Source organism: Myxine glutinosa, chromosome 3, assembly GCF_964187855.1.
Source record: "Myxine glutinosa chromosome 3, kmMyxGlut1.1, whole genome shotgun sequence".
NCBI classification, from domain to species: domain Eukaryota; kingdom Metazoa; phylum Chordata; class Myxini; order Myxiniformes; family Myxinidae; genus Myxine; species Myxine glutinosa.
This window is the reverse complement of record NC_136263.1, coordinates 82,397,705-82,421,097: the sequence shown is the minus strand read 5'-3', so window position 1 is coordinate 82,421,097 and position 23,393 is coordinate 82,397,705. Positions and strand designations below refer to the sequence as shown.

At 47.1% G+C, this 23,393-nt stretch overlaps 1 protein-coding gene across 1 annotated transcript in view; it reads left to right on the top strand.

Annotated features, from left to right (window-relative positions):
* The window catches only part of LOC137423420 (poly(A)-specific ribonuclease PARN-like), a gene marked incomplete in the record, with an annotated part of 200,382 nt that overhangs the window by 16,945 nt on the left and 160,044 nt on the right, over positions 1–23,393 (top strand). Inside the window, 1 exon segment of the mRNA XM_078774234.1 lies at positions 480–559. Coding sequence (XP_078630360.1) covers positions 480–559 — 80 coding nt within the window.

Here is a 23,393-nt window from a genome sequence, read left to right as displayed (position 1 = left end):
GACAAGGTACATTTTTATTACAAGGAAAATAGTCATGATTAATAAATGAATAATAAAAAAAACCGGTCCCTTTGTTGGCACTTTGTATATACCGTTTTATGCCCTTGTAGTCAATTTTAAAATGGAGACCTTCAAGGCTTCCAAATCCCTCCTGCAGAATTTCAGACTCTGGTGGACTCTGCCACAGTGCATACAGGCCTACTGGCCGCATGTGGTGGTACAACACCCTATTAAGTAACTTATCATTGGTCTTTCCATTTTTTGTCCATCACCTGTATATACCACTTGGAGCAGTTTTTGAAGAATAATTTTATGCCCCTGGACCCTTTTGATCAGTTGTGGGTGTTGCAGTGGAGTATAATTTTTCTTTTTCAGTATTTTGTTTTCCATTTACCTAATTTTTCACTTTCATTTTACATTTAATCTTCCCCTTCACACCCTTAACATTGGATTAATACATGCACGTTCTGCCACCACAGGTATCAGCGATGGCCCCACTATGGGAAATCTAAGCAATGGGTTGGATATGCCTGCGGCGCGCTATGCCAAACTACGTCGGGTAAGTAAAGTCACAGTTCTCTTTCAATGCATTATCCAGCGCTGATGGGGGAGCATGATCTGGTGCAAATTTGCATCCCAAACTCAAACGATGTTCTCTTCAATACCACCTGCCATATGTTTAGTGATTGCTAAATTTTTCAATTAATGATCTATTTTCTACGATGTCAAAATCATTGAAAATTGAATTTGGCCATGCACCCAATCTAGGGGAGGGGAGGGGAGGGGGGCAGTGGGGCAGGTGGCTGCAGGGGGTCGAGATGTTTATTCTTTTTTTTTTTTAATTTCCAAAATTTATCTATCTATAATTCCAGTAATCTCTGTGTGTTTGTTTGTACGTTTGTTTGTCTGTGACCGCTGTTTCTCGACAACCACGGGTCCGATATACTTTAAACTTGCCAGGTATATTGCTGGGGACCCGAGGATGTGCCTTTTCAAGGTTTCATATTAATCGGACAATTACTTACCGAGCTATGTCCAAAAAACGATTCAACCAATCAGAGAGCAGCGAGCTATCGCGTGTGCCGAACGTGGCGGACACACTCTGCCTCGGATGGCACATTTGAGAGCGTATTCATTTATTTCACGTTTGCAAACTATGTTGGCGCTATGTTGGCGTTAAACTATGTTTTAAAACTAATAAAAACCCCGGGGGGATTGTCACTGTACTCGCAAGCCGTTCGCCGTTCGCTTTGGCGTTGCGAATGGACCAAAACATTTCATGCACCAAACCATTTCATGTAAAGCGTTCGCCGTTCGCTTTGGCGTTGCGAATGGACCAAAACATTTCATGGACCAAACCATTTCATGTAAATAGAGGGGGGGATATAATTTTAGATATAGATATAGTACGGGCATGCCCTAGTAATTTATAATTTATAATTTCCAAAAAAGATAAACCTTTTTGAAAAAACAAATGATCATAATACTCAAACACTTGAAATAAGCTAACCGATGGTTGAATGATGTGAATGATTTCCTGCAACATGGAAAACGTCATGTCGATACCATAAAGTGCGTCATACTGAGATCTTGGTATTTGCATGGACCTTCAGATACGATCCTCAGCGAACAAGTTAAGAAGCCAGTGGACTGGCATGCAGTCCAATAAATCGGTGATGTGCCTACATTGTGTGATGACCAGGAGTGGGTGGGTTTCTTTCAAGAGACTATTTGATCTTTGTTCCAGCAGACAAGGACTGGACAACTAGAATTCCACTCTTCGACGTCACGACGTCGACCAATATTCCTCCGCCCACATTATTGCATCATTATACATACTTGTACCAAGTATAATTTAAATCCCTTCAGCTGTTCCCAAGTATCACATTTTTACTTGGCTGGCACCTTGACCATTGATGCAGAAATCTAATCACTTCATCCTTTCACCATAATAAATACTTATTCCAAACTTTGGTCAAAATCCCATCACTGGTTCACAACTTATCGCAATATAAACAGGATTTTCACCTAAAATGACCTTCGACCTTTGACCTGGTGACTCCAAAATCTAATCAGTTCATCTTTATCTCATTATACATACCTGCACCAAGTTTGGCTTGGATCCCTTCAGCCGTTCTCAAGTTATTGCGGTAACTAAAGCCCATCAAGGATGGACAGCCGGACGGACAACCCAAAAACATAATGCCTCCGGCGACTTCGTCGGCAGAGGCATAAAAAGGGAAACGGTTACTTTATGATTATGGTACCTAACCGAAGCTGACTGATGACTCCACCACACCCAAGCAACAGCGGCTCTCAATATATACAGTCACGCAAAAAAGTAAGTACACCCCATGTAAATTTTGACCTTTTTAACATATTTCAACATACAGCTATTTGATCTTCATTTCAACAATATTGATAGATAAAGGTGATATAATATAACAAAACTCATGAAACATTTACATTTTGTAGTCCATTGTATCATTTAAATAAACATAAATGCAAATTTCGCATGTGGAAAAAGTAAGTACAACCCTGCATTTATCACTATTTCAAATACCTAAAATTAGAATCAGGTGCACCAGCTCAGGTGCAAATGATTAGAACATCGTTAGAGAGGATCCCGGTGTGTACCCTGGTTAGAATAGGTACACCGTATCCCTGCGTGTCGTAAGAGGCGACTAAGAGGGTTGGCGTCCTGAAGGGCATCCGGCCATAAAGACATTGCCTCAAGGGGAGAACCATGACAATTACAACTACATATGGCCAGGGTACAGCCCGAAGTGGAGATCGGTTTCTGAGGTTTGGGACATGGAATGTAGGGACAATGACAGGGAGTTCAGGAGAAGTGGTGGAAGTATTGATCAGAAGAAGAGTGGACATATGTTGTGTGCAAGAGACGAGATGGAAGGGAAGTGGTGTGAGAATGGTGAAGGGTAGGCAGGGACAGAAATACAAGTTTGTGTGGCAAGGGTGCCCGGAGGGCGTGAATGGTGTTGGTGTCCTGTTTTCTGAGGAGTTTGTAGACAGTGTGGTGAGTGTGACTAGAGTGAGTGATTGGTTGATGATGGTGAAAATGATGATTGGAAAGCTCTTGGTGAACGTCATCTCGGGATATGCTCCGCAGGTTGGTCGGAACAATGAAGAGAAGGACAAGTTCTGGTGTGCGATAGAGAAGCTGATGGAAAACGTGAAAGATGAGGAAGTTGTTGTGGTAGGAGGAGACCTAAATGGACATGTGGGAAGGAGTATGGACGGTTTTGAGGGAGTTCATGGGGGTTACGGATATGGTGTGAGAAATGGAGAAGGTGAAAGGATTTTGGAGTTTGCTGATGGAGCTGATTTGTTGATTTGCAATACTCAGTTCCAGAAAGAGGATAATATTCTTGTTACATACACGCCATGTGGGTCGACAACAACCGTTGACTACATGATGGTGCGTAGGCGAGATAGGGGGCCCCTCTGGGACACAAAGGTGATCCCGGGGGAGGAGGCTGTTTCACAGCACCACTTGGTTGTCTGCGACATAAGGGTGAAAGGTGCGAGGAGAGCTCAGCGGGTGAAGTACCAACCGAGAATGAAGGTGTGGAGGTTGAAAGAGGTGACAGTAAGGGAGGCATTAAAAGAGAGGCTGAGTAGGGTAGAGGATGATGTGGTTGAGCTTGAACGTGGTTGGATGTCAATGAAAGATAGTCTGTTGGGAGCCGTTGGTGAGGTATGTGGATGGACAAAAGGACCACCGAGGCACTCGGAAACATGGTGGTGGGATGAGGAAGTTGGAAAGAGGATTGACGAGAAGAGGAAGAAGTTCAAGGAGTGGCAGAAGGCGAAGGGTACGGGAGCAGAAAAAGCAGAGCATGAAAGTTATAAGGCAGCCAAGAAGGCTACAAAGAAAGAGGTAGCAAAGGCGCAGGAGGCATGTAGGAAAATGTTTGCAGAAAGCTTGGATTCGGAAGCAGAGAGTGGTATTCAGGATTGCAAAGCAGATAGCGAAAGAGAGGTGTGATGTGATGGGGGTGAGTTGCTTCAAGGATGAAGTGGGACAAATCATTGTGGACCCAGATGGAATTAAAGGAAGATGGAAAAGATAAATGGAAATGCTGTTGAATACAGAGAATGAATGGGATGGCAACATAGAGAGTAACCCAGTTTTAGGACTGGCAGAGAAGATAACTGAGAAGGAAGTTGAGGAAGCGATAAAAGCAATGAAGAGTGGAAAAGCGGGAGGGCCGACGGGAGTTGTGGGAGATATGTTGAAGGCAGCAGGAAGTTGGGGTGTGAAGAGAATGACAGAGATCTGTAATCTGGTGGTGAAAGAAGGCCGCATTCCAGTGGATTGGGAACTGAGTACCCTCGTCCCTCTATACAAGAGGAAAGGTGACCCTCTGGAGTGTCGCTCGTACCGAGCGATAAAGTTATGGGAGCATGGAATGAAGGTATTGGAAAGGGTGTTGGAGAGGAGGATAAGGAAGAAGGTGAAGATCGACGAAATGCAGTTTGGATTTATGCCAGGAAGAGGAACGACAGACGCACTCTTTATTGTGAGGCAGTTGCAGGAGAAGTACGTGGAGAAGAGGAAGAAGTTGTTTCTTGGGTTTGTTGATCTGGAGAAAGCATTCGATAGGGTTCCACGTGAAGTATTGACATGGGCATTGAGGAAGTTAGGAGTGGAGGAATGGTTGATCAGAGTAGTGATGGCAATGTACAAAAGAGCGTGCACAGCTGCAAGGACGAAGGACGGGAACCGTGGTGAGTTTGAGGTGAAGGTGGGAGTGCATCAGGGGTCGGTACTAAGTCCACTACTATTTGTAGCTGTGATGGAGGTGCTGGCTCAGAACGTAAAGGAGGGTTTACCGTGGGAGTTGTTGTATGCAGATGATCTGGTGTTGATTGCGGAAAGTATGGATGGACTGAAGGAAAAGATGAACAAGTGGAAGGAATGTATGGAGACAAAAGGTCTGAAGGTGAATATAGGAAAGACGAAGGTGATGGCAGTGGTAAAGCATGTGGTGAGGTGGAAAGAACTGGGAAGTGGCCATGTGCTGTGTGCTGGAAGGGTGTCGGAGTGAACTCCATTCAATGTACAATGTGCGCTGAGTGGGTTCATCAAAAATGTAGTGGTCTGAGAGGGTCATTAACCAGTGTGGCAGCTACATTCAAATGTAAGGTGTGCACAGAGGGAGCTGCAGATGGAGGAAATGTTGAATTGGATCTTGGAGACGGCGTGAAGCTGGAAGGTGTGAAAACATTTTGCTACCTCGGAGACGTGCTGAATGGAGAAGGTGGATCAGACTCGGCAACGGTTGCAAGAGTGAGATGTGCATGGAGGAAGTTTCGGGAACTGAGTGGCGTGCTGATGAGGAGGGGAGTGTCGTTGAAGCTGAAGGGAAAGGTGTATGCTGCATGAGTGAGAAGTGTTATGATTTATGGGAGCGAGACATCGGTAATGAACGTAGGGCAGCAACGAAGGCTGGAAAGGGTGGAAATGCGAATGGTTTGGTGGATGTGCGGAGTATCGCTGAGGGAGAGGAAGACAAATGATGAATTGCGAAAGAGGATGGGAATAGAGCCTGTGATTGATGCTGTGAAGAGGAATAGGTTGAGATGGTTTGGTCATGTGTTGAGGAAGGATGAAAGTGACTGGTTGAGAAGAGTGATGGAAATGAATGTAGAAGGAAGTAGAGGACGGGGAAGACTGAGAAAGACTTGGCTAAAGATGGTGGAAGAAGAAATGCGGGCAAGGGGGTTAACAAGGAGAGATGCAGAAAATAGGGCAAAATGGAGAAGATTGTCATGGGGATCGCAAGGCTAACCCCCGCTCTAGCAGGGAAAATGGCCTTAAAATGCATGTTGTTGTTGTTGTTGTTGTATCGTTCGAGAGGATCTCGGAGGAACCTGTCTTATTTAAACGTCAGACATTTAGTTTGGTTTGCTCTTTGTTGTTGAAGTGTGCGGCGTCACCATGCCTAGATCAAAAGAGCTCTCTGACGCCTTCAGAAAGAAGGTTCTAGATGCCTACGAGTGGGAAGGGGTTTAAAAATATCTCCAAACAATTTGAAATCAATCATTGGACTGTCCGGAAGATCATCTACAAGTGGAGAAGATTCCAAACAACTGCCAACTTGTTCAGGCCAGGCCACCCCAGCAAGTTCAGCCCGAGAGCAGACCGCAAGATGCTGAAAGAAGTCTCGAAGAACCCCAGAATGTCATCACGGGACCCACAGGTATCTCTTGCCACTGTTGATGTCAAAGTGCACGAGTCTACCATTAGAAAGAGGCTGCACAAATTTGATCTACATGGGAGGTGTGCCAGGAGGAAACCTTTGCTGTCCAGAAAGAACATCAGGGCAAGACTAAAGTTTGCCAATGAACACCTAGGCAAAGACCAGCACTTCTGGAACAATGTGTTCTGGACAGATGAGCCAAAGGTAGAGCTATTTGGCCACAGTACCAGAAGACATGTTTGGCGAAAACCAAAGACTGCATTTGACCACAAGTACCTGATACCAACTGTAAAGCATGGTGGTGGAAATATTATGGTTTGGGGCAGCTTTGCTGCATCAGGGCCTGGGCAGCTCACCATCATAGAATCCACTATGAATTCTTCATTGTACCAGAGGGTGCTTGAGGATAATGTGAGGCAATCTGTCAGAAAGTTGAAGCTCAACCGAAAGTGGACCTTGCAACATGACAATGACCCTAAACATACCAGTAAATCCACCAAGGAATGGCTGAAAAGAAAGAAATGGAGGGTTCTGGAATGGCCAAGTCAAAGCCTGGATCTAAATCCCATCGAGATGTTGTGGGGGGATTTGAAACGAGCTGTGCATGCAAGAAACCCCTCAAACATCGCGCAGCTGAAAGAATTCTGCATGGAGGAGTGGGCAAAAATTTCTCCCAATCGATGTCAGAGACTGGTAGACAGTCATAAGAAACGCCTACTTGAGGTTGTTTCTGCCAAAGTGGGCAATAGCACCTATTAGAGCCAAGGGTGTACTTACTTTTTCCACATGCGAAATTTGCATTTATGTTTATTTAAATTATACAATGGACTACAAAATGTAAATGTTTCATGATATTTGTTATATTATATCACCTTTATCTATCAATATTGTTGAAATGAAGATCAAATAGCTGTATGTTGAAATATGTTGAAAAAGTCAAAACTTTACATGGGGTGTACTTACTTTTTCACGTGACTGTATATATATATATAAATAAAAAAAACCAGGATGTTGCAAGACAGAAAATATAAAGTTCAAGCAAACATAGTACAGACACTTTATTCGAACACCTCCAAACAACCGAACCACACCGTGTGGAAGAGAGGGGGCAGTGTGGGGGGGGGGGGGGGGGGGGGATTCGGTGCACTGAGACGAGGCTGGAAACGACTTGTGAACTTGATATAAAATAGCTGCATATCATCAAACTACCCAGACTATTGTTTTGTATTGGGCCTTGTACTATTTGATGGTTGGTTGTCTTTGTGCAATGTGCATACTTATTCTGAACAATGGATAATCCCAACCACCTTAACCTAGTGTCAAAAAAAATTAAATTCACATGCTGAAAATGGATCTCCTGTACCAATGGTACTTTTGGAATAGCAGAAATATGGGTCACTGGATCAACAGGCTGAATGAGACAAAGGGTAAACAGTGCATTCGACAATGATAACTAGATGCACCTGAGAAAAAATAATAAAGGAGTTGCAGAGAAATGGTGGGAACAGTTTTTTTTTTTTTTTTTTTTTTTTTTTTTTGTATACAAGATCGAGGCTCGTGAAAGAGCGAACATTAATCACACAGAAAGACAAACCGACACATAAAACATAACATAGGGAGCGGTAGACAAGATGGGGAGAGAGGGGGAAGGACACAAACACAACATTTGAGAGCAGGGACCGAGAGACATGGAGACATCGAGAGATCTGAGAGAGGGTGAGGGCTTTGGGGGGGGGGGCGTGGGAAGGGGGTAGTGGGAGAGGTATAAAACATATGGACACTGCCAGGACTTCCAGGAAAGAAGTTGGAATTTCAAACAAGGTGGATCTGGGGTGAATTAGCGGGGGTAGAAAAATCAAGGTTTTGGATGGGGGAAGATAAGAGATGGTGGTGAACAGCTGTTTTAAAGACCTGGAGGGAGGAGTGGGATTGAAGGGAGTGAGGGAGTTTGTTCCAGAGGCGGGAGAAAAGAGGAATGAAAGAGTGAAGGTGAGCGGAGAGCCGAGATTTCGGCAGTTTAACCATCAGAGGGTTGCTGGCAGATCTTGTGCGACCTGTAGGAATATTTGGGGGACAGAGCACAGAGAGAGCTGGGGGTGCAAGGCCGGAGAGGAGTCGGTAGAAGACAGAAAGACCACCTACCTGCCTGCGGTGAGTGAGTGAAAGGCCCTCAGAGATAGCTTCATCGCGGGAGATTCCAATAATTCTGAAAGCTTTGGTTTCAACAGCGTGAAGCCGAGCTAGGTGTGAGGCAGGAGCACCGGCCCATAGGGGAGAACAGTATTCCATTGAGCTGCGGATGAAAGCCTTGTATGTGGTGAGGAGCTCAGGTGTGCCGAGGAAGGACTTCGCACGACGGAGGATGCCCAGTCGGCGACTGGCTTTGGAGGCCAGCTTGGAAATGTGGTTTTCCCAAGAAAGATCATGGCAGATAGTGAGACCCAAAATCTTGAGCGACAGAACTTCTTGGAGAGGATTGTTGAGAAAGTAGATGGGAGGGTTGTCCAGTCGATCTTTTCGGAGAGACATAGTAAGAGTGTGAGATTTGTCAGGATTGAAAGACATGTTCCACTTGTTTGACCAGTCTGTGATTTTGTCCAGGTCTTCAGAGAGTGAGGAGGCAGCAGACTGCCGATCTGAGGGAAGAGGAATGGAGCGGCAGAGAGTGGAGTCATCAGCAAAGAGATAGAGAGGATTTTCGAGAGAGTCAGAGAGATCATTGATGAAGACCAGAAAAAGCACGGGGCCCAGAACACTGCCTTGGGGAACTCCAGCCTGAACAGGAAGAGGAGATGAGAGAAACCCATTCAGGGCCACACGTTGACGACGACTAGAGAGGAAGTCCGCCAGCCATGCGTGGAGATTTCCATGGATACCAAAGGAGGAGAGTTTGGTGAGCAGAGCGGGGTGCCAGACCGTGTCGAAGGCACGTGATATGTCGAGGGAGACAGCTCTAATTTCCTGTTTGGCATTGAGGACCTCCATCCATTGTTGAGACAGCAGAAGCAGCATGTCCAGAGTAGAGTGACCTGGTCTGAAACCAAATTGATGATCAGAGATCAAGCCATTGGAGAAGAGGAAAGATTTCATATCAGAAGCAATGATGGATTCCATGACTTTGCTGATAATTGGGAGAAGGCTGATTGGTCTGTAGTTGCTAGGATCTGTTTTTGCACCTTTTTTGTGCAAAGCGGTGATGTTGGCTGATTTCCAAGCAGATGGCAGTTGACCTTGAGCAAAAGAGAGGGTGAAGAGAACAGAGAGAGGGTGAGATAGAGCAGCAGAGCAGGATTTTAGGACCCGTGGGCTGATGCCGTCGGGTCCAGTTGCAGAATCAGAGTCGAGGGTTGACAGAAACTTTTCCACCTTGTCAGGAGGAAAGGACACGGAGTCCAGAAGCAGCAGGGTACGACTGGGTATGGTGGGTACAAAGAGGGATGGGTTTGGGACACAAGATTTAGAGGCAAACACAGAGTTGAGGCATTCAGCTTTTTCACGTGCGGAGTCAGCTGTGTAGCCGTTTGAGGTAAGGGAGGGGATGGAGGGGGAACAAACACCAGAAACGGATTTGACCAGACGCCACCAGGATTTGGAAGAGGGAGACAGATAAGAGAGTTCGGTCTTGAGAACGGAGAGATATTGTTTCCTGGCTCTCCTGAGGGTGGACACACACTTGTTTCGGGCTTTGTGAAAGGAAATGAGATTTCCTTCCGTTGGATTTGCTTTCCAGGAGACGAAGGCAAGTTGTTTCTGGGCAACAGCCTCACCACAAGATTCCGTGTACCATGGACGGGAGGAAGGGTATGACAACTGAAGACGAGATGGGATAAATCTGTGCATGAGAGAGAGCAATTTACTTTGGAAGAATTCCCAGGATGAGTTGATGTCAGAGGTGGTAGAGATGGGAGACCAGTCCAGATGATTGATGGCTGCTTGAAGACCGTGCCAGTTGGCCTGAGTGAAATGCCAGACTCGTCGACGCTGAGCAGGCTCCCTGAGGATGGTCAGAGAGATGTCCACTTTAACAAGGACATGATCGGATGATCCGATCGGAGCAGAAGAAGAGCAGCAGACATTTTCAGGGAAGTTAGTCATAACCAAGTCCAGAAGAGAAGATGTTCCGTTGACTGAGATCCGGGTCGGGAAATTGACAGATTGTGTCAGTCCCAGTGAGTCGCAGAAGTCCTTTGCTGAGGAGCCATGGCTGGTGAGAGAGGTACCCACACCCAGCCAACTGGCATGATGACAGTTGAAATCACCACATATGAGGAAGAGAGAGTTGGGATGAGTAGATAGAAGTTGGTCCATATCATCAGACAGCGAGATGTAGATGGAGTCATCACTGTTTGGTGGACGGTACAACACACATATGAACAAGAGGTGGGAGCGAAGGGGAAGCCGTAGCCAGAGGTATTCCTGGGGGTGAGGTGGAGAGAGTGCAGTGCAGGGCGAGTGAGGAAGAGAGTTTTTGATAAAGATAGCAACCCCGCCTCCAGGACGAGGCTCAGGTCTATCATACCGGAGGAGGGAGTAGCCCGGGAGAGATACTATGGAATCAGAGACATCATAAAGGAGGAAAGTTTCTGTTAAGCAGATCACGTCTGGTTTGACAGAAGCAACCTGTATGGAGAGATCAGTTAAGTTTGAACGAAGGCCCCGGATGTTTGAGGTCCATACCGTTAATGAAGAGGAAGGGGGAGCATCAGATACAGAACAGGGGGGAGGAGGGGTAGTGTAAGATGTGGAAGAGGTGGAAGAGGTAGGGAGAGCTGTTGAAGGTGTGTCAGAGATTTCAGAATAGCTCGGAGAAAGGGAAGGATGGGGCGGACAAAAGGTTTGATGGTGATTGGGTGAGCCACAATGAGGTGTTATTTGAGGAGGGGGAAGAGCGAGGCAGAAGGTTGGGGGAGATGGAGGTGAGAGTTTGAAGGGGGAAGAAGCGGGGAGGACGCTTTGAGGAGGGGGAGTGAGAGGGGGGAAATTGAGAAGCAATGAGGGTGGGGAGATTTGAAGGGGAGGGGTGAGGGGGGAGTTTGGGAGGGAAGGGACAAGGGGAGGGATTTGAAAGGGATGGGATATGGGGGAGATTTGGAGGGGAGGGGTGAGGCAGGAGTCTAGGAGGGGAGGGGCGAGGGGGCGTCTTGGCGGGGAGGGGTGAGGGGGTAGTTTAGGAGGGAGGGGGCAAGGGGGGAGATTTGAAAGGGATGGGTGATGGGGAAGATTTGGAGGGGAGGGGTGATGGGGAAGATTTGGAGGGGAGGGGTTATGGGGAAGATTTGGAGGGGAGGGGTGAGATTGGATTTTTGAAAGTGTACGATTTATGGGAAACGAACATTTATTGCAAAATGAGTTTCTTGTGACCTTCGAGTTAAAAATACGTTTAAGGACGCTGGATGGAGGATGGAGTGCAGGAGAGTTTAGGGAATGTAGAAAAAAGGCACTATAGGAGATGGATATTTTTTTTGGGATGAATTGATTTGGTGAGCAAGTCGAAAGCAGCCTTTTAAAGAAGAAGAAGAAAAAGGTGTTATAAAATATGACGGAATACATAACTTGAGGGGAAAGTGTAAACATTGAAGGTTAATGAGTGAAAACTATCTGGGGAAATGGGGGAGAAACACGTGGTCGAAGAACGAACGAACGAATAAGAATGAATAAACGAATGAGAACAGAGAAGGAAATGTTTTTTTTTTTTTTTTTTTTTTTTTTTTTTTTTAAGTTGAGATTTACACAAGGAAGTAGGCTATGGGTGAAAAGACTGGGAATACAGAGAACGAAAGTTATTGGATCACAAACGACGGACCACTGAGAGAAAAACAAAGCCTCAAGGTTGTACAGAGCACACTGTACAAGGCCTTGCTCGCGACACGGCAAACAGACGATCAATTTATGAAAGATAAACACCGAGAAACAACCAAAGTTGCACACAATAACTTCACACACCGAAAGATAAATACAGTTTCGACAAAATACAATTGTGAACAGACTTAACTTCGAAAAACGTGGAGACCGTGTGGAGCTTCGAAAATCCCTGCCGCCGTCTCCAAGATCTCGCGAGATCTCTCCAGTGTCTTAGCAGATGCAGTAAAGCTTGGTAATAGACATGACGGAGGCCATAGGGTGGAGGTCGGAAATAGACTTGTAGGAAGGAGCTCAAGATAACGGATTTGGGAAGACATTTCAACATGCCAGATAAGATAAACGTAAAATAATTGAGGTCAGCGTTTAGTTTGTGGCCACACACAAACCCTGCCGGATTTTGCTCACAAATTGACTTCATTTTGGTGCGCAAGCGGTGGAGGAATAACGTGAAGCATGTATATGCCTTCTCAAGTTTCAATGCTGTTAGAAGTGACCATCGAATCGTATATGCAAAAATACAGTTGTCTTCAAAAAGTAAAAACGGTGGTGAAGCGCAAGGCAATGTACTGGGGAGCAATGCGGTACGATGACATCTTGAAAATGGACATGAATGATGCTATATCGAGAAGGTGGAGGGAAACTACACCTGAAAAGCAGTCCTACACGAAGTTTATTGACATATGTACAGAAGAAGGCAGAACTTGTCTGCCACCGAAGCCGAAGTTTTCTGTGTCGGTGCGCAACTCTGCACAAGTAAGAGCTGTCCGTGGCGTACTTGATCATATCCAACATGAGCAAGTACATGCAGTGCAAAGACAACCTTGCGATACATATGATGCAGCACTAGATGCTCATTACAACAACATCCTATCGAGGGTCGAAAACACAAATATGTGAGATGCTGATGCTTGGAAACTCGTAAAATATTGTTGCGGATCCCGGTTCTGTCGACGTACTAAGGGGGGAGGAGGGGAGGGGGTGAAGTCCCCTGTTCCCCTCAGACACCGGGTCCACAGGCCGCCGGCCACGACGAAAGTCACGGTCGACAGGTTGCGAAGCAACTTCAATTGCCAATCTCCCTTTCACGGGTCGAAGGGTTATCGGTCACGACCCGAATACCTTGTGAGACCACGTGGCTGGGAAGACCGGGGATTGAACCCACGCGTTCCCACACCCTATTCCAATCAAGTGCGCCGAGCGGATCCCACGGTGTGGGTCGTGGCGTTACCCTGTGTGATCTGCGGACCTAATCGAGCAGTCAAATTCGGTTCGAACGATGCTGGGCCAATGGATGAAAGGACGCACACGAGCAGGTTTCCTATCTAACAATTCTTACCTATCTAATCCCGACACAGGCGCCTGTTACACTCGCACACACGCACACACACACAGGGAATGAATCACATACCGGTTAGACTCGTACCGGTGGACGTGCGGACGCTCACTCAGGTCCGGCAGTTCCCACGTGTGGCGCACGGATCGATCCGGCAGGCAGCACAAAGGAGGATGATCCGCCGCTTGAAAGTCAGGTCAGCACGGGTGACGAACCAGCTTGAGGACGAAGGAGAAGCACAGCACGGATGAACCAGCACGTAGGACAGCCAGCTTGAAGGACGAACGAGGAGAGAGAGCTTGAATGACGATGGGCACGGACCTTTATTGGGTGTAATGTCCTTCTGGAAGGTTCCACGGCCTCCCATTGGCCGAGGTTGGTCACGTGGGTCATTCCCCCCCACCTCCTTCTGGAAGGTTCCACGACCTACCATTGGTCGCTGCTCGTCATGTGCGGTCATTGCGCCCCGCCTCCTTTTGGAAGGTTTTATGCCTCGCCTCCTTTTGGAAGGTTTTATGCCCCGCCTACTACTGTCGCGGTTGATGACGTGGACTGTTTCTCCCCACCCACGAACCAACGTCTTGTTCAACCATACGAGGGGGTTGGAATCCTGCCTAACTCAACGCATATCTGTTTTAATTACTACACAATGGGAAGGGAGCTAATCTTTACATTTAATAAGAAATAACTGACTACTGCAGGCTACATGTTGTCATGTAATTAACTAGAGGAGGTGTCCTTTATTGCAAAACCATAACAATATCTTTCGGGAAAAACGTCCAACATTCCCACGCTATAGTGTGAAGATCGACTCTCAGCGTGGCGCCAACATTTCTCAAACCTTCTCGCTGTTGCAGCTCCAGAAATAGCTCCAGAAGAAGCACTGAACATAACAAAAGTCTTTGACACTCACCAAAAGATCTCGACGGATCCTTTCACAATGGAAGAACTGGATGCAGCTCTAGGTCAAATGAAGTGCGATAAAGCACCGGGTAAGGATGGCCTTGGAGTCGAAATTCGGAAACTGCCTGATGTGAAGGCTTTATTGTTCCACTTCTGCAACAGAACATTTAATGGAGGTTGCCCTAGTCTAGTCAATGGGGTGAAGCTGGAATAGTTCCCATTCAAAAGAAATGCGATTTGGCATTTTCCACAAACTATCGTGGAATCGGCTTAACACAAACCACAGCCAAAATTCACAACAAAATGTTGCTTAATCGCATTCGACCAACCTTTGACCTACTGCTCCACTTTAACCAAAAATGGCTTCAGACAAAGCCGAAATACGGCTGGTCAGATTCTTGCACTACGAAGGCTGGTTGAAGAATCAAGAAACAGCAAGCTGGACAGGGAGCTTGTGCTGTTATTTATCGACTTTATAAAAGCGCTTGACTCAATAGACAGAGACGGTATGTTCAAAATACTACGTGCTTATGGTATACCACCTAAGATAACAAACGCGATCAAGGCGATGTATAATTGCACTTCTGCTGTTTTCCTCCCACCTGATGGGCCAACTCGAGTATTTGACGTCACTGCAGGAGTGCTGCAAAGTGACACTCTTGTGCCTTTCTTATTCATTATGGTGATCGACTATGTGATGCGTACCGCATTGACGGAAGAAGATGGTGTCACACTGCAACGCCGCATGAGCAGAAGACACCCTGTTCAGAAACGATGTGACCTCGACTACGCTGATGACATCGCTGTTGCTGCTGATTCACCACACGATGCACAGGACATCCTATCAAGAATCGAAGATACAGCCAGCAAAGTCGGTCTTCTTATCAATTCCTCAAAAACAAAGTACATGCACATACATTGTCGACCGAATGAACAACGAATTCTCAGGGCAGCAAATGGTAAAGTGCTCGAGATACTTCAAGACTTCAAATACCTTGGCTCATATATTAACACTGCCTATGACGTCAGCTGCCGCATTGGCCAGGCGTGGGCAGCAGCAAACAAGCTTGAGAAAGTGTGGTGCGCTCCGCTGCAACGAAGCACCAAAATCCGGCTTTGTAAAGCTACAGTTGAATCAATCTTGCTTTATGGGTGTGAGTCGTGGACGCTGACTAGTAACATGACACGTAAAATCGATGGCAACTACACCAAGCTCCTCCGTAAAATACTCAACATCCGTTGACAAGACGACGTCACAAACATTGCACTATATGGTAATTTGCCAAAATTTTCTGATGTTGTGAGGAAGAGGCGTTTGAGATTGGTGGGTCATGTCCTCCGGCACGAAGAAGCAGCAAATAGCGTCCTACTTTGGAAGCCATCAGAAAGGAGAGTTGGTGGGCCGAATCTGACATTTATTGATATTGTCTGCAGCGACACTGGGTTGCATATGGACGAACTGAAATCCGCCGCATCTGACAGAGCTGTTTGGGCAAATCTGACAAAGTGACTTTGTTCTTTGTCGCTCTGGTTTCTTTTTGGTGTTTTGTTTGTGATTGTCTGATCAACATCATGTATAAACAAGCAAGTAAGTAAGTGTTTAGTTTAGAGTGTAACAACGAAAGAGTTAGGGACTGGGTGGAGCGGTGAGAGGGCACTAAGAGCAAGACCAGATTAGAGCCGGTAAAAACCTGGAATGCCACTGAAATGGTAAAAAAAATTCTGCAATGGTAAAAACCTCTTCAGGTCAGTGTTTTGGGACTGCCACTGGTAACATGTAACCCAGTGCCACCTGTCGTATGGTCGGGTTGTCGGCGACTAAACCGACACCCATCACTGGCTTTGCTAGTAGGGAGGGTGACTGCGACATCCTGCCAGGACCAAAAACAACACCTGACAAGTGGCCATCCAGTAAGGAGATGATGTCTCCTTAGAAACACCCTTCTGGATTTGACTGGTTTGCGTCATACCAAAGACTTTAAAAATGGTACGTGCTGCTTCCTTGCTTGATGTACAGCATTTAAAAGGAAAGAGTATGGACAATCCCCATCGGTTGGCATTCATGGGGAGGAGGAAATTCCTCCCGAGTAAATGCCCCACTGATTGCCTTGAGAAAAGTAGCGCCATTGTTATGACGTCGCTGGTACCCAGACTATCCTGGGCAGTGATGGCACTTTCCCCAAGCTCAGTGGCTGTGTTAATAGTAAGCCGGCCAAAGTGAAAAATTGACTTTGAACGGCGTTTTTTGTTAATAGCTGGCACTCATGCCAAATCAATGTACCTGTGGGTGGGGAATAAAATGCAGGTGGATGCCACTCTCGCATTTGGTTTTGAAGGTTATTTTTGAGGTTAAAAGTCAATAAATGATATTATTTACTTTAATGTTTAAAAAAAATATTCTAAGCCAATTGACATGACAAAATGTTTTATTTTGCCACAATCTATATACTGTATATATAAAACACAGTTTGTGTGTGTGTGTGTGTGTGTGTGTGTGTGTGTGTGTGTGTGTGTGTGTGTGTGTGTGTGTGTGTGTGTGTGTGTAATGTTACCGATAGACTTCTAAACGGAGAGGCTTACGTGCTTGATATTTGACATAGACATGGCCATTGAGCCTGGGACGAACATGGCCGAACTCAAAATATTTGACGATCCATATTTTTTATTCATATTTAACTCAGCGCATTTCAGCGAAGTACCCGCTAATCTCAGCCGGTTCCAGAGCAGCTCGCTGATTCGCTCAGATCGATCACGTGATGTTCCATTACCGCCGCCAGACTGATTCGCTCAGAGCGATCACGTGATGTTCCATCCCGTCACACGTTTTTTCACCTTTTATGCGATCGTGTTTTGTATCGATTTTGTGCGATATGAATTAAATGTCTTTGAAACAGCTGTGAAACGTCTTTCCACAACCCTTCCGTAACCGATTGGAGCAGTTTATTGCCGCACAAAACGAGATCCACGAAGCGAGTTGGTCGAGTCGTGCTGACCAAGATGGTGACACGGCGGCTTCACTTTTCACGGAGTATGAGCGTTCTATATATTTTCAATTCAGTGCGCCCGTGATTTGTGGCATAGACATGACCATTGGGCCTTCACGGTGTAATTTGTGCGAGGCTTTTGTCCGAGTGAGCTTGAGTCGAAAGGGCGAATGTACGGGTTGGGAATGTACGGGTCTCCCTTCCCCCGCCCGGCAACGCCGGTACTGGAGGACGTCACAGGATCGGTGAGTCTCCAAATCCGCTTCGTGCTGTTGCGAATATGCAGGACTATGTCCGATTGTTGTGCTGCTCTCCGACCATGAGAACTGCAACGACATTGTTGACTGGCCATCCCCTTCCCTCCCCCTTCCCCCTCCCCCCTCCATCCCCCCTTCCCTTCCCCCTCCACCCTACCCCTCCCCTTCTCCCCTCTCCCCTCCCCTTCTCCCCTCCCCCTCCATTTTCCCCCTCCCCCTCCCTTTTCCCCCTCCCCCCTCCCCCTCCCTTATCCCCCTCCCCATCCCCCTCCCTTTCCCCCTCCCCTCCCCCTCCCTTTCCCCCTCCCCCCTTCCCCTCCCCATCCCCCTCCCCCCTTACCCCTCCCCCCTCCCTTCCCCCTCCACCCTACCCCCTCCACCCTACCCCCTCCCCTTCTCCCCTCCCCCTCCCTTTCCCCCCTCCCCTCCCCCACCCTTCTCCCCTCCCCCCTCTTCTCCCCTCCCCCCCCGTTCCCCTCCCCCCCCATTCCCCTCCCCTCCCCTCCCCCACCCAGCAATGTCGGGTACTTCTGCCGGGTCCCCCTCACCCCTCCCCCTCCCCCTCACCCCTCCCCCTCCCCCTCCCCCTCCCCCTTCCCCTCCCCCTCCCCCTTCCCCTCCCCCTCCCCCTCCCTCTCCCCCCTTCCCCTCCCCCCCTCCTCCTCTCCCTCCCCCCTCCCACCCCTCCCCCTCCCCCCTCCCATCCCTCATCCTCCCCCCTCCCATCCCTCACCCTCCCCCCTCCCATCCCTCACCCTCCCATCCCTCACCCTCCCATCCCTCACCCTCCCATCCCTCATCCTCCCCATCCCCCCCTCTTCCCTCTCCCCTCCCCCCTCCCCCTTCACCCCTCCCCTCCCCCCTCTGGCCCCTCCCCTCCCCCCTTCCCCCCTCCCACCCCCTCCCATCCCTCACCCTCCCCATCCCCCCCTCTTCTCCCCTCTCCCCCTCCCCCTCCCACTCTTCTCCCCTCCCCCCCGTTCCCCTCCCCTCCCCTCCCCTCCCCCGCTCGGCAATGCCGGGTACTTCTGCTAGTTATTGATAAACATGACAGGATGACACAACTGAAGGTCAAAAAGAAGGTGTGATATTTTTTATTTTTTGTTAGCAAAAAAGAAAAAATATTACAAAAAATTTGCATTGCGAAAACGACAAAAAAAATTGATGGCATGAATTAGGTATTTACAGTAACAGAATGATCACAACTCAATCAGAAAACAGTCAATGTAGCCCGATAACTAAAAAAATTAATATTACACACTACGAACATCGAGAAGTTCGCATACCTACAGGAGAGAGACATAGTATCTATCTACTGTCCACCTGGGTTTCAGCAACCGCTGATGTCACAACCACAAGCTGTCGTACACTTCATCCTTTTTTTGAAGCATTTGCAGCTTGCTCTCTTACACTTTTTCTTGCAACCACAAGCAACCAGCTCCAGGCAGGCTTCAGGGATTGGTGGAAGTCTTGTCCACACTGGTAGGAGGGTCCCACCTTCCAACCACCAGGCTGAAGTGTCCCCCGGATCTTCAACATTTACGTGTTCTTTATCAGCCTGGAGCCATATACACACTTGGCATTTAATATGGAATTTTTTTTTCGTTCTTGAATTGGGTTTACTTTCTTAACTCAGTATATCAATCTGGTGAGTTTCTTTTACACTTTGGTGATTTATTTGTTAAAAGAACCATGTCACTGATTGTCTGTCGCAGCAAGAAGTCAACAACAGGATTATATCACAGGTGGCATGGCAAAATGTACGGACAGGTGCATTTGATGATTGGCTTCACAGTCGGGTATACAAGGGTTGTTGCGTTCTGTATTAGTGGAAAACAACTGCTGCACGTCTCCAAAAGTTATTGCCACTTCCTCTGGAGATGGTCCGTCAACTCGACAATGCTGTTTGTCATGGAGTGGTGGCTGTACGAAATTACGGCATGAAACAGCGTGCTATTGCTCGGCAGTATGGCATCACTCAAGGTCAGGTGTCAAAGATCCTGAAACGAAATGCTCAGAGGGGTGTCCCTACTCCAATACCGAGGCCAAGACGTCCACGCAGAACCACAAGGAGGGATGATCGCCAGCTGCACCGGTTAGTCCGCAATGGCCGCACCAAGTCAGCTAATCGGCTTAGGGCTGAGTGGCAGCAACTGACAAATGTGCCTGTATCCAGAAGGCTAGTCAACCAACGACTGGTTCAAGCTGGCTATCGTGCCAGGCGTCCCCTGAGAAAGCCACGCCTGACCAGACAACACCACCAGCGCCGATTGCAGTGGGCCAGAGAGCACCGTCAATGGCAGCCAGGACACTGGAATGACGTGATCTTCAGTGACAAGTCTAGATTTCTGGTCTATCGTCAAGATGGCCACGTCCGAGTGCGCAGACAAGTGCATGAAGCCTACAACAAAGATTGTATAGTGCCAAGAGTCCAAGCTGGAGGTGGTGGGGTGACCGTTTGGGCTGCTTTACATGCAGGGGGCAAAACTGACCTGGTTGTTCTGAATGGAAACCTGAACCAGTTCAAGTACAGGGCCATTCTGGAAGAACATTGCTTCCATTTGCTCGTGCAGCCTTTCGAGGAAACTTTGTCTTCCAAGATGACAATGCACGGCCTCATCGTGCTCGCATGATCCAACACTTTCTTGCTGACCGTGGTGTAGAGCATATGGAGTGGCCTGCCATGTCCCCGGATATGAATCCGATAGAGAACTTGTGGGCAGAATTAACGCGTCAAATCGACCACTTGGACCAGCAGCCGACCTCTGTGCGTGAATTGCAGCAGGCTATTGTTACTGCATGGCAAGCGATTCCTGTCCAAACCTTGGCAAATCTCTCGAACAGCATGCCTCAACGTGTACGTGCTCTCCTGATTGCTCGTGGGGGTTACACAAAGTACTGAACTGTAATTTTACTGTCCGTAATCCCAGTCGTAATTTAACTTTTGTTTTTGTAAAAAAAATTTTTGGCTAATGTGCAAAATAAAGAGATACTTCTGGAAAACATACAGAAGTTTAACACTGCGATTCCATGAATTGAGTTCGATATCAGTTTACATCACTTTCAAGGATCAATTTATTTGTTTTGAAATGTCAAATGTGGTTTTTGTTTCTTTTAAAGGTCACATTAACAAAATCTAGAATAATTTCAACATAATTCCAATGAACTTTTGGTTCTAAGACATCTTGAAAAGTAAGTTCACCCCCACAAAAAAAATATTCCATATTAAATGCCAAGTCTGTATTAGCCTGATAGTTTGCACACTTGGCGTGGATTTCCAGGGCATCCTTTGTAGGTGGGAGCAATTCTAAAGTCGCCGCCTTCACAAAAAGGCGAACTTCACAAATGTGCCGGTTTGTCTTTCTGTGTGATTAATGTTCGCTCTTTCACGAGCCTCGATATTGTATACAAAAAAAAAAAAAAAAAAAAAAAAAAAAAAAAAAACTCTGGCTTCATCAACTGTGCGCTCCGGGGTGCCATACAAATGACACACAAAGTTCTCAACATCTTCAATATCCCCATCTCGACCAATGGTGTGCAGAAGGAGTGGGTTGTCACTGAACACATTCCAACACTTCTTTTTTCCATGACCACTGAACGACGAGACTGATGGAAACTGACCAGGTTGTCCCTGACTGGTGGCAACAAACTCTTGAATGCATCGTGCGCTGGGTAGCATTTTTGGTTATTGGCTATTCCGTACAGCATCCATACTTCAGCGACTTTGGTGCAAATGAAGTGAATCAGCAGCACCATTACATCAGTGTCTCTGCATAGTACCAGTGTTAGTTCATAGCCCTGGGACGCTGCATCACATGAGTGAAGGATGAGCCTGGTGTCTGCCTCTTTATGGTTGCTATGCAGTGGAATGTCATGTCGCCTGGTTGATCGTACTTCAGTGGCTTCAGAGAAGCCACCCCCTGTCACAAGTTCACATCTTTTTGAAAGATCTCTGCCCTTCTCCATGATGACATAAGACAGAAATAAGGTTAGGTCCGCCTTGTTTGTATCCGGGGCTATAAAGGTTTCCCACACTTCAGGCAGTGGAACTTGTGGGCCATCAATTACTTTGCGAATTGGTTTTTTCTTGCTTTGACGCTTTGTCGTAACTTTGATCGTAATTTGACGTAACGCCTTTGATTGATCCTTCCACTGCATACCGATCAAAGATGACATAAAGTCTTGTTGTGTGTTCATTGAAATAACCCGTCACGACCTTGAAAAACAAATCAGCATAGCTGCCGAATGTCCGACAGCCGCCAGGCTTGCCAACAGCTCGGATGAGTGCAAGACCATCAATCATCACACATGCCTTCAGATCGGTGGTTGGAACCTCTGAGCTCATGGTCTGCTGAGCCATCAGGATGTTCATCAGCTCAGACTTTGAAGTTGAGTTCATCTCTCCTCCTGTCTTCGCCAGACTAAACAAGACTGGGGATAGTTCATGCTTTAAGACGTTGACCATCTCCATGGTACGACCTGTGGTCACGGCATTCAAGAACCACTGTACTAGCTTTCTGTCAGCTTTGATAGTCTTCTGCTTGTTCTGTTTGGTGGAAACTGTAGTTTTGTACACATCAGCGAAGGTTTTCGACCGATGTTTCTTCGTCGTTTCATAGAAGCTTACTGTCTGTTCAATCAGTCTCTCCTTCATGTTGGCGATTACATTCTGCTTTCCTCAATCCTGGGCTGTCAGCAGGTTCTCCACAACATCTCTGGTTGCAATGTCTTTGGATGTCAGTGAAAGAAGTGGGATGTTAGTGGCAGCATCTGTCTCCTGCGTCACTCACGTTAACTCTGAAGACGTAAAAGTGTTTCAGCTGCTGAACAAGCTTAATGACATCATGAGTGTCACACGTAGTGTGAGATGGCAGACTGTCAACCCGAGTGGAGGTGGCTTCCTCATCATCATCTTGAAGATTGAAGAGGCATCTTGTGTCTTGAGAGATGCGTGATCGCTCTGACCATGTGATGCAGAACCTGTCTCTTGCTTGATCATTTTTTGTGATGCCGATGATACCATTGTGCATCTTGCATGTGCGATTTATCCATTCAGTTGCCTGATCAGCTGGAACTTGGTTGAAGCGCTTTGCCATCCTCCTGACGACAAAGCTCCCATTACAGAACTCTGCATGAACTTCAGGTGCTGATTTCTCAAGACCTCTCATATCAGTCAAGTAGATGGGCCCCCACCGTGCATAGTTTGTGTGGTCATAGATAGTTATCCAAGGCAGCAAGGCAGCAAAGGCTTCTATGTGTAGACTCCACATGCCATCTCTCTGACCTCTGCTGACGGCCAGTAGGATCTCTACCATTTCCATGCAAGATGACCATAGCATGAAGTTGGGATTTTGAGAGTGCTAGTCATTGAATTCCTCCATGATATTGTGGAATTTCTCATCTGCCAAAACGTCTGATAAGTTGTCAGCAGCATCGCGCATCTCACCTCTGTCAGCTCTGTCTTTGAAAAGTGAAGCAACATTGAGGGCAAGTTTTTTGATATTCTGATCTCCATTGCCAGTTGCAGCAAGCCATGTCTCAAACATCTGCCACTTGATGCACCACAGTGCCTCATACGTCAGCTGGTGACCTCTCACAGCTCGGTAGTAGGCCTTGCCATCCAGCATTGTCTCAGTAGTGTTAGCTGCATATACACCTGCCTCTGTCCATAAATCATCAAGTCCCAAGCTTTCCATGTGTTGACCAATGGCTTTCAGGAAGTTAAAGCAGACATGGAGGCCTCCCATGAGCAAGACGACGTTGTCAAACTTCGAATTCGCCCAGACTAGTTCCTTACCCCTGCTGTACAGAGGCTGATCAACAGTGA